Source organism: Leuresthes tenuis, unplaced genomic scaffold, assembly GCF_036924035.1.
Source record: "Leuresthes tenuis unplaced genomic scaffold, fLeuTen1.0.hap1 SCAF_24, whole genome shotgun sequence".
Classification (NCBI taxonomy): Eukaryota; Metazoa; Chordata; class Actinopteri; order Atheriniformes; family Atherinopsidae; genus Leuresthes; species Leuresthes tenuis.
In genome coordinates, this window is record NW_027325378.1 from 19,930,222 (window position 1) to 19,942,271 (window position 12,050).

The 12,050-nt window shown below is 41.8% G+C and overlaps 1 protein-coding gene across 2 annotated transcripts in view; it reads left to right on the forward strand.

Annotated features, from left to right (window-relative positions):
• Nucleotides 1–12,050, forward strand: part of nrp1a (neuropilin 1a) — a 56,225-nt gene that overhangs the window by 9,034 nt on the left and 35,141 nt on the right. For both annotated transcript variants that reach the window (XM_072378071.1, XM_072378072.1), the window contains one exon: nt 11,166–11,347. In XM_072378071.1, coding sequence (XP_072234172.1) covers nt 11,166–11,347 — 182 coding nt within the window. The remainder of the gene's footprint in view (nt 1–11,165; nt 11,348–12,050) is intronic.

Genomic DNA, 12,050 nt, shown 5'->3' on the forward strand with positions numbered 1-12,050 from the left:
GAGGCTCTTACTCATAAATAACCTGGATTTCAGACCTCGGTCGAATATCAGTAAAAGCACAAAAACCATTGCAGTCACCTGTCTGCCTGTTTTGTTTTCATCTCGCTGTGGGAGTGAACAACTTGTGTTTGCCTGGGACTAGAGTCCCTACGCTGTTTCTGGCACTTAGCTCGTGTTTATTTTTTGTTCCTTTTTTTCTTTCTAGCCTTAAACCATTGCGAGTTTCCCTATATGGCAGTTTCTTCTGGAATGGAACTGCCGCCCACACAGCTTACAGATGTCAGCCTTTTGCTCCTTTCCTTTTTATCCAAAACAGATTGCAAAAATGAGATGTATGGAGAGACTCATGATTAGAGGACAACATTTGGTAATCTCATCTCTCTATCTGGAAATACATCTATTCGCTGTAAGAAAATTCCTATTCATTTTCCTTCCAGCGCCAGTGAAAAAGTATTAAAAACTACGGCTATGATTTAATTACGCATTCTGTTTCTTAAGGACAGTTGCCAGTAAGTACCGTCTCCCCCTTGCTCTGCAACATATGCTATAATTAGCTACAAGTTTTCCTTTTTTCCCTTTTTTTCTTTCCATTTCATGCTGGTTTCAGAGTTTATAAGTCTTTATGGAAACAACAAGAAGCGATAACCAAGGTGAATAAATCATACTGTGTGGGTGGCAAGCAGATGTAAGTTGTGAATTACTTTGAAACAGTACCTCCAAATATCCTATTTATCCATCTCTACCAGACGAGACGTGGGAGAGAGTGGGCTCTTTAGTCGAATTGATGAGGGAGCTCTGGACACTTTAGTACGGCATGTCCATGCTTGTCAGACCTGTTTCGTTCAGTGCTCCAACCTTGAATGGGGCCTATGATTTTGATTGATGTGGCCACGGTGCTGCACAGCTTGTTTGTTGCCCTAACGCCCTGGTGCTTACAGGGGGAGCAGGTTGGAGGGGGAGCACAGTGACCACAGGGATCTTTATTTAAACAATCAAGCAAGTCCCCAGAGGGGCTCTGGGTGAGCCAAAGTTTGTTTGCACTGAGTAAGAGGGAAGGTAGGTAGGAAGTAGAGAGCCAAAACCCCCCCTGTCTCAGGCCCAGCTCCCTGGGATCATTTTTGGTTACTGTGTTTGCATACAGCAGGCCGCTGGGACACTGGTGCTTCTGTACCACTCAACCCTGCGTGATTCAGCCAGGGCAGCAAGCAGACAGTGATTGATGGGGTGGTACCCCACTGCTCTCTGATTGAGTTAGAGTCCCTCAAATTCCTTTGCTTTGTTTGCTCTTTGCTTGATCTCTCCTCACTAAATTGCTAACACTAGTTGTGATCTTTCATTTTTTCATTGCAGCAACCATTAAATTTTTTTTTCTCACAGCCCTATTTCTTTTATTAGAGGGCTGAAATTGTAAAGGACGATTGTAAATTCAGCTTAAAGCAGTCCTTTATGGCATTATCTCAGTGGGGTAGGTGCTGAAAGTATTATTAGTAGCCTGCTCCTCTGGCGCCTGCTCAGCCTTTCCAGGATGACCCCTGCAAACACAGTAAGTGACAAGAGTGCCTCTCGACCACTATGCAGCTGGCTTCCAATTTGACATGGAAGTTTGATTGTCAGGCCAGTAAGTGGAAGTGTCATATTGCCCTTCAAATACTGCCAGTGGTTGGCTGACCATCAGCACCTAAGTAAGCTCTGTAATGCCAAGAATTCACCCTCTCTGGCTGACACCATGGAAGATGCACCGCTTGGCATGTGGCCCACACAGCAAGGCCTCTTTGGCTTTCATAGTGCTGCATCACTGAAAAATCTGACTACTTTGTGCAATGTCGGAACAATGCAGCCATAGAATTTTGATAAATTACAAGTTTTTAAATATGAGACATCACATCCTTGTTCATATCAGCATTTAAAAGAAAAGTGCCAGGTTATGACAATAGCTGATTACCTGCCTGCGCCTGCAACTAAGCTCATCCTTTGTTTATTCCCTCTTACTGTTAAAATTTTTTTTTATTTTTTTATACACTGAAGAAGACTGTCCTTGTCACCCTCAACACTCCCAGAGGGTCTGGTTCCAGCCCTCTCTGCTCTCAGTCGCAAGGCTGTACGTCCAGCCAAATGACCGGGTCATGATGCATCCAGCCAAGCCTGCTCTCTGACACCCCCCCCCCCCCCCCCCCATCCCCCTTTACAAAGTCCTCCAGGGAGGTCAGAGAAAAGAAAGAGGGGGGGGGGAGGATGCCAGGGGGGCGGATGGGGGTATTTAATTGAATAATTCCCAGAGCAGTTATTAGTTCTATTGCCCTCGAGCTTCTTAGCCGTTGCAGAGTCTTGTGTAAGAATCTTAGAGATGAGAGTGCTTGCTTCATGCTACTGAACCCTTTATCACAGTCATGTTGATATCTATTTACCAACTACCTCAGCTATTTGCACCATTCTTTTGTTTTGTAGCTATTGCCTCACTCCCTTTGTCAACAACTGAAAGCTCATTCCTTCTCTATCTTCCTCAGCAGTTTTCGTTTCACACACAATCACCACCATTGCACCAACACCGCACTCTTCCCCTCTTCCTTTCCATTGTGGTGAGGCAGGAGAATTTGGACCAGCACCCACAGGCTTTACCTCTAACTGACCTCAGCCTCCTTTCCCCTCCTCCCGTTCTGTCCTCCTCCACTTGGTTTCTTTGAGTATAGCACGCTCTTCACATGCACAGCTCATTACTCCATGGGGAGCACTGCTAGCGACTCACAGCATCAGCAACAGATATATGATTGCCTCGCTAAATGCTGCATGGTTTCAGGAGTGCATATTGTTTTTTTTAGTTGTTGTTTGGGGTTTTTTCGCTAATTAGCCCATAAAATGTCTTAAGGTTCAGTGGGTCTCTTGCACCAAGTCATTTTGAGTGATCTTCATATTTCCTTATATTTTTGTCATTCCATGGTTCAAGTGAATTTGTCCTCAATCTTGTACAGCCTACATGTCTTTAACAGGATATCCAGTAATAGTTTTCCTCCTAACAAGCACCCTTCTTTTGTGTCATACCCTAAATAAATACTATAGGATACTGTTTTTGGATCTTTTTGATGAGTGTTGGGGGTGATCTGCATAATGGTGTCCTCTACCAGAAAGTCAGACCTAATAAGTAATAATAAGTCTGAGTAATAGTGAAGCCAATGACCAAAGATACAAACACGATTTAAGCAAGTTATTTTTTAAAAAAGCAATAGCTGCTTCATGTCAGCTACAAGCATTTCCAGTCTATGTTGAGGCTCTGAAATACTATACATGGGTATTATAATACTATATATGGACATTTTGTGTGATATTTTTGATGTGCTCTGTGAGAATTCTTATTTCTCTTTAACATCCACAAATACAACTGTAAAGAGGAAGTGGTCGCATGAGGGCCCACAATGTGCTGTGGAATGACAGCTATTACAAGTTCTGCAGAGAGACTGTGCTGCAAAGACAAAGTAGTGATAGCACTAAATAACGTAGTTTAATAGTAAGGCCTTATGCTCATAAATAAACAAAGTTGATTCAAGTAAGTGCCAAACTAATATTCTTCCACTGGTTAATAATAACCACTGACATCATAATGTGTAGCAGTTACTGACATCTATTTGTCAAGATAGAGTTAGCCTTCATCTTGAATGCTATACACCCGCTGTAATAACAAAAAGCATCTAAAAAGCATCTCTATAAACAAGCAACTTCTGTGTCACTCAGATGACCTTTCTCGGCAATTTCCCTCTGGGAAAAGCCCTATCAATGTTTATTCCTGTGTTTTATCTCCCTCTGTTCCAAATTAACGTTATCTCTTCATGTTTTTGCTCCTTTAACGAGATGATTCATATTCTGATGGCTATTCTTGCATTGCTTAACAGGTGCGGTTCTCCATTACTCAAATGTTTATCCTCACACTTACCCTCACACTCTTACACCTCACGCACCTTTTTGTCTCTTGTGAACTTTTATGTGCCTTTTATAGTGGAAGGTATCCCAAACAGTGCAAGATAGTGGTAGAAACATCTCTTGGGTAGAAGGACACGTTGCACAAATTTACATAAATGGTTCATTATACTGTAACAAAGATATAATAAATCATTTACCAGAGCAATTAGGTAATACTAAAAAGATCATTTTCATATAGTGTTTTTTTTTCATATTGATTTTTCATTGTTATACACACTGTAACTAAGAGGATATGTTGCATTTATATATTTGACTAGCACCTACACTGTTCACTGAGCAGAGAGTTTTGGATTGTAATGAGTTTCTCATCATAAATTAAGTTGATGCAGCCACCTCTCACCCCCAGCTGGACGTGCATGTATTCAGGTCACTGAGGTGTTCCATGAGAAGAGTGGGCGACAACAATATGACAGAAACAGGGAACAGTGTGTTGAAAAGCATGCAAGTCAGCTTGTATCCCCCCCCCCTCCCACACACACACACACACACACACTCCCATGCAGACACAGATCCACCCACCCCCACCCCGTCTCCCAGTGCCCTGTTTTTCTTACCCTTGACTTCTCGTCGCGGCAGCGTATCATCCGAGCTGTGCCACAGACCCCTGTGGAGGACTCTCTCTTTGCTCACCTCTGCCCACTTCTCTCTTCTGTGTAATCAGAGATCCTCTCAAATGTCAAGGTGGGACAAATGGGAGCCATTCCCTCCAGTAATGGCCCCTAGAAATGGGCTGGAAAGATTCTCCTTCTCTATCTTTCTCTTTCTGAAAACATATGGTCCTACTCATCTGTCTTTCAGTTTCTTTTCATGCCTTTATGGGATACCAATTTCTTTCTTTTTCTACCTTTTCTTGGTGCCTTTCAAATCATATCACAGTCTCTGGTTGTTGTATGTGAATATGTGAACGCTCTCAAAAGAGACTGTGTATTTGATATATCATGCAGCGCTCAGTAACAAAGACCACATGACAAGGCTATCACAGCTTCGCTGCTGTAATTATATGTAGGGTTTCTTTGATTAACACCTAAAGGGCCAGTCACTTCATTTCCAGAAGCACACATTTAGTGTCTGAATATTCATATCTCCACACTAAGATGCATGTATTCTGTATTTGTTCTATGCAAATGAATTGCCATTCTGAGGTTCACGTTTCAGGGAATAGTCTTAAATGTGTACTTCCAATTAGCCACGGGCAGTCTTCTAATAGACTATATCTATGTATATTCATAGCATTTATGATACTAAGATGAAAACAGAGACATGAACCTATCTTACAACTGCAATATAGGCTGAGGGCTCATTTTCTATGTTTATCTTTCTAAAAAAAAAAAAAAAAAAAACGTTTTTATTTTATCACTTTTATTTAATACTGTTTTAGGGAAACATCTAAAATGATGATAAGTGATAATTTTTTGTCTTATTAGTAGATTCAATTAGCAATGCTCAAAGCATTATCTGAGCAAAAGACATTCTTCCCTGTTACATGTGGTGAGTATTGTCCCATTTGAGCAAGAATCGGCTCCTGGGTGCAAAAAGTGTGTTTAATCTGGTTAGTCTTTTATAAAATACAGTCACTATAAAGGTGGACAACTCCAGTTATTATGCGGTCAAATCAGTTTTTATAAGCCACAATAAATACGTACTCTTTTGGTGAAACTACTGAGAAATATCTAAATGTCTATAATTACATTATTATGACCTATTTGTCACACTTCACAGTTTTAATGAGAAAAGAAAGTAGCTCCAAGCCAGACGCCTGAAAATATGCACCGCTCTGCTTTTGCCTGGTAGGCGTGTCACAGTCCTTCATGGGAATAGAAAGTAAATCAGCTGAACATAGTTCAGCATCCCCAGGGTTCAAAGTGTAGTAGGCCTGACATGTGAGGTGCCGTCAAGGCAGCCTGCTAACAGTGGGAGCTTTTGTGGTCAGTTTTATTTCCCTTGCTTGTTCTTAGCCCCACACCCTGCACCCGTCCCTTCTTTAGTTCTCAGCAGTGTGAGCCTGCTCTGTGCTGAGCAGAAAGGATCCCCCCCTTGGGGCAGAAGTCTCCCTCTGTCACTGTGCGCTCATATTTCTGAATAAAGGATTATTGTGCATGTTGCTGACAGAGGTGGGGGGGGGGGGGGGGGGGGGGGGGGGTGGTGTGTGCAATAATAGTCTAAACGGCCAAATTCATTAATTTGATTGTTGGCGACAGCAGATCTCTTGACAGTGTAATTAGGGAAGCTAATGGATGTAAGCATGCTAAATCCATCAGTGCTAATGATAATTGCAGCCAAGGAATATTCTTTACAAATGTGCGACTAAGGCAGCAAAAAAAATCTGAAATAGCTACAGCATCTAAAAATAAAACAATGTTTAATGTTTAACCTTCTAAGGGTGACACCCAAAGATGCCCATCGGACGGGTGGAGCTGGGCCATCAAGGGGGGAATCTTATTTATCTCCATCTATACATGAGGAAATAGATGAAGTGGTGGGCAAAGCAGATGTGCCCTTTGCCAGGAGATAACCACTTCAGCTTTGATTGGTTGGTGGGACATCTTGCTAGGTGGGTTACCACATTCTGAGGTCTTCAGCCCCTGTAATTATTTTCGCGCAGTCACAACAAAGTGGAGAAGAACCTTTTTTTTTTCAATTTTTCAAGTATCTGTCTATCTTATTTGGTCTTTCCCGTCAATAAAAATCTTAATGTGCTGCTTAATAAGGGTTAATGTTTTCACCTGGGATTATAAAAATATAAACTTGGTTTATTGCCCCATTTATTTTTTTATTTCCTTGTCTATCCACGCAAGCTGACATAGAGGTCATTACAGCTGGACTGATGCCCAAGGAAAAAGGGAACCTGTGATTCTTGTCTGTTCCAATCCAGGTTAATGAATGTCACATACACTGGGGAGGCAGCAGGGGTTGGAAAGTTGAGAAAGAGAGACTATTTATTTCGGTGAGGCATGTCCCCTCCGGCCTCGGAAAAAGTAACTCGAAGATCAGCTTGTCCTAAGCCCGCTTGTGCAAATGTTAATGATGTTTTGCCTGAGCCCCAAGTGACAGTTTGTTAGAAGAGACTCGTTAATACCTCAAGTCCCCAAGTCAGAGTTTTCTGACAGCTGACAGCAAGGTCGTTTTTCCTGCTAAGTCTCCTGGGCTTCATGGAGCTTTCCCAAGTTTATTGTTTAGGAATTTCCACTTGTGTTACCAAGAGATGTTTTGACATGTTGTAGGTCACATGTTTTCATACAGCAGCAATATATACAGTGTCAGCTGTAGAAAGAGAAATGCAAGTGAATGGCTCAGGCATTTGTTCTGTATGCAACTGAACCAAAGGGTTAAAAAAAAGAGCTCTTGTTATGGGGCTTTCCGCAGAATATCTGAGTGTATAAATGGTCTGATTAAGAAATCTAACTAATTGTAGGAGGCTTACACAATCTGTCATAGGGTTATTCCATTGCCTCAGATTGTATTGCTTTTGTAAAACCATATCAAGCAGACATTTATAGAGGGTGGACAGATTATTTCCATGGGAAAGCTTCAGGCAATATAACTATTATACTGTTGGGCCAGTGGTTTGTCGCCTTCTCTTTGGTTGTGCGAGGAGGACTAATGTTCTTGTTTGACACTAGCGGATTGCTTTTTCTCTGTGCCTGAAGAAAGAAGGCAGGCTAATACATTTGAGTTGGTGAGGCGAAGGTCATTGAGCATTACATTGCCCCCCTTCCCTTTCCCTCCAACCGCTTTCTTTTTTTCCCTTTAATTTCCCCACTGGATTGGTAAACCATTTTCACTATTAGCACTGTGGTAGGCAGCTGACTGTGCGTGTGTAATTATCTGCATGTGCGTTATTGCATGCAAGCCCACCCAGATCCAAAGCACACTCGATAGATAAATAGGTACGTGGCTCAACTGGACTGTTTTGTCATGAGGAATACGAGCAACAACAGCAGCAGTAATAAGACATGAAAAGCACCACACAAGCGCCAACGAACATTCTAAGTTTAACTTGACAGGTCAGGAGGAAATAGAACAGTGGCAAACCCCCAAACTGTGGGACTGTCATAGGTTTATAAGTAGGACATGTCCATGGACTTGTTTGATGATCCTAGATAGAGGTTGTTAATTGTCCTCTGTCCTCCCTCAGGACGTTGAACCACAGAATCGAATACCCACAGGTGTTTATAGAAATATATTCCAGCTACATTTTGGCACTGCAAGCAACAGGGGAGTCTTTGGAAGGCATCAAACTGCCCAGCCAAGCAGTTCTCATAACGCCTTCCAAATGATAAGGGTCTGGATAGATCTGTGTTAGTAGAGCAGAGCGTGTGGACCCACTGGTGCAGAACCAGTGGTTCTGGCTACCACCACTCATTTTGGCACAAATAGAGACATTTTGGAGATGGTGGTTTCTATCTTTTGCTGCAAAACCCCCCAGGGCGTATTCACTCTGCGACCTGCATTATCTTGCTGACTGTGTCGACTTTTCAAGATGCCGAGCTGACGGTGTGCCAGGGTAAAAATACAGGGAATAGCTTTTCTGGGGGTGAAGCGGGTCAAAATAGAGGCAAAAATAAGTTTTTTTGTCCTCTTTCAATCGTGTTTAGAATAAGCATAGGGATGCTATTTATGTGTATACACCAATACGTGTTACACTGTACATAATATGCATAATCCTTTTCATCTGCGCACATTTGTTCGTGAATACACTGAGCACACGCATAAAAACAACACAAATCCAAACACACAGACAGATGCTCAGCTCCTTCTGCTGCACTGCAGCTTGCTCTTCTCCATCTCAGTGATGCATCTAAGCATCAATTTTTTAGGTGTATGGCAATGCTCAGCTTTTGGCAGTTACAATGCGTGGAAGGGTAAGATAGCTGCAGAGACCGAGGCTCTGAGTTGAATTATAAGTCTGCTGATAGACCAGAGGAGGGCCTCAGAAAGATTGATGATCTGTTGTGGGCTGAGAACACAAAGGAGGAGAGTAGTGGAGAGGAGCTAAGTGGACAAATTGGCTCTTTATGAAACTGAAACAACTGGGGAATAATTCTCTTGTGTATGCAGCTCATACGAGCAACTACACACTGTATGAACCACACATACTAGTGTACCAGCAAACATGTTGCTAGTATGCTGCCCATACCAACATGTATACCTTTTTTTTTTTTTTTTTTTTGCAAAAGAAAACCCTTTTATTTCAACTAAACTACATGACATCATTATAACGAAAAAACTAAAATAGCAAGGGAGCCCTCCAAACTCCAAACGAGTTACTCCCAGGGTGTTTGGTTGCGACAGAGGGGATAATAACACTGTAAACACCATGTGAAAGTAGTATTTTTACTGAGCTGCAGCTGATAAAGAAGTTGAAACAAAGTGGTGCTTGTGTAAACCAAGCAAGGCTGTTGCTACAGCTGGTGGTCTGATGAGGAAACAGGAAGTAGACCTGGTCTGAAATCACACCATAATCACAAGAGAAATGAGGAGGAGAAGCCATAAAAACTGCACCGCACAGGTTTTCACACAGCAACACAGACTGAGTTCCCAAAAGACTTCAGGAAAACCAGTTGTTAGGGAGCTACAATGCCTGTAAAAAGGTAATCCTAAAGAGTTCTTAATAGTGGAAGGTTAACTATAGCCTGTTGGCTTCCTTGGTAGGACTACCCTGAGGTACAAGAGGAGGCACTCCCTCTGAGGGATACAGATCCACATGTGGTCCTCCTCCTCGTTACACAAGCCTATCGGTCACTTTAATATTTATAACCTGGTTCCCCCTTTTTTTGTGTGTTTGAGACTAGTGAAGAAAGCCATTTTGTAGAAAAAGGTGGCAAAGGGGGCATGTTGATACAAGTCAAACTCCACCTGAGGGATTTAGCCTAACTGTGCCTTCACACAAAGTGTAGATCACCTTTTTGTGCAAAAACCCATGCACCAAGTGACTTCAGAATCCCCTAGGAGACCTGATGTTTTGACAGTAATTTAGGAATCAAGCAAAACTATGATAATTAGCCCCTTTGCCTAGAAGGTGCATATTTTCTGTGAGGACTGAAAGAGCATGTGTGTGACTGAATATGACCACACACCTGCCACATCTTATGCAGGTGTGTGGTCAAATGCATAAAACTTCATCTTTGTATTATTTATTGTTCTCAAATTAATTTGGTTTCTGATGAGGAAGGAAAAGCAGTTCATGAGCATTTGGAGAGGAATGTATTCAATAAGCAGCATGCAGAACTGAAAACTCACAGGGACATCACAATATGGGCAATTAAAAACTGTGGAAACCCGAACTGAACTGAGATCTACTTTTGGATCATCATCCATCACATGGAATCAAAAAACAGCATGGAAAAGTCATTTCTACTCATCCTTAAAAGTCACACACGAATGCAGGCAGGCACTGGAGTGAAAACCACAACTCAAATGCATTTCATGCACACTTTTTGCAAGTGCCTGAAACACACACACGCACTGACAACCAGAGGCTGTTTAGACCACCCTTTTTTCCTACTACTAGCGTAAGTTTCGCATGCCAGATTTCATGTGTTTCTGTATCGTGGCATGATAAAAGCTCCTCGCCTCCTCTCCTCCAGAACTCTGTGCTGACTCAATTAAGTGAGCTCCCTTCAATAGCTGTGGGTGTAAAATTCCATTTGAATGCAATGTTTGAGTGTGTGTGGGTTTTTAATACTCTTAACACCTGCTATTTCTATGTGACTATAAGCCAAAAGTATAATTACATTCCAGCCTCATTTTTTTTCTTCTTTTTAAGCATGAACACACAATGAGTGTCAACCTGTGGTTAAACAGGGGATAGACAACCATTCAGTTCAAGATCAGTAGTTAAACTATTACATAAACGTGGTGTGTGTGCGTGTTCTGCGTCCGTGTCTCAATATAATGAAAGTATATAGCCTCCCCACCTGTTCCCTGAGTTTTAACCTGAGACCACATTAGTACACTAGTTATTTCCACTACATTACCTGCACAATATGTTGTGTTTGTCGGTGTTTCTGATCCTTTGAGAATTGTATTTGTGTATTTGCGTTTGCACTTTCCCCCTTATCAGAGACACAGTAGGAAGTGAAAAGTAGTAATATTCTAATCACGAACATGTTTACGAACAAACTGAAAAGCAGACCGTGGCAGCATGAGACTCACACTGCACCATGTGACCGACACTGCTGTTGTTGTGTGCTCAGGTACGACTATGTGGAAGTGCGAGATGGTGTGGACGACAGCGGTCAGCTGGTGGGGAAGTACTGTGGGAAGATCGCCCCTTCCCCGGTAGTCTCTTCTGGAAATCAGCTCTTCATCAAGTTTGTGTCTGACTACGAGACCCACGGAGCAGGTTTCTCCATTCGATACGAGATCTTTAAGACAGGTGGGTGGCAACATTGCAATTGTAGTTTTATAAAATCCAAATGATTTTAAATAACACATGACACTGAAATATTAGTACATCTAAAGTTGTGTCTGTAAGTCCTACTTATATTGTAAATCTAAGTTTGGATTTTTATTCTCTAATGTTTTTAGTTTCGGTGATGTTCAGCTCACTCCGCTGATACCCACACATATCATTCCAGATCATAATGTACATTTCATGCTCCTGTTTGCAGACACCACATGATTGTTGTCTTTGTAATGGTTTGATTCGTTGATTGCTCTTTAATTCAATTTAAAATTATTTTTGATTGACCTCGTTGGTGAGATCTTCATTTAAGTTTAGAAGATCACCAGAGCTCCTGATCTATCTGTCACCAATTCCATCAAACACGAAGACTTCGGAAAGCTGGAGGAAGAATTTTGATAATGAAGCAAGAAAAAGCCTCTCTGTCCAATTTCATGGTTTGTTTGTGCTTTAGTCAAGGTATCAGAGTATCTCATTATGCAAATGAAATATGGCAAGCAATATGATTCATTCAAAACCAATGAATCACAGTCTCATATGTTCCCTAATTGTTGCAATTTTTATCTGGTGTGAATTATTACGCAATAGAAAGGATATAATTTGCTAAGCAGTGATTGAACAAATGTTGTTTCAAGTGTTGGTTTATTGTCAGATGGCAGTCCACAGTCTGGGTATG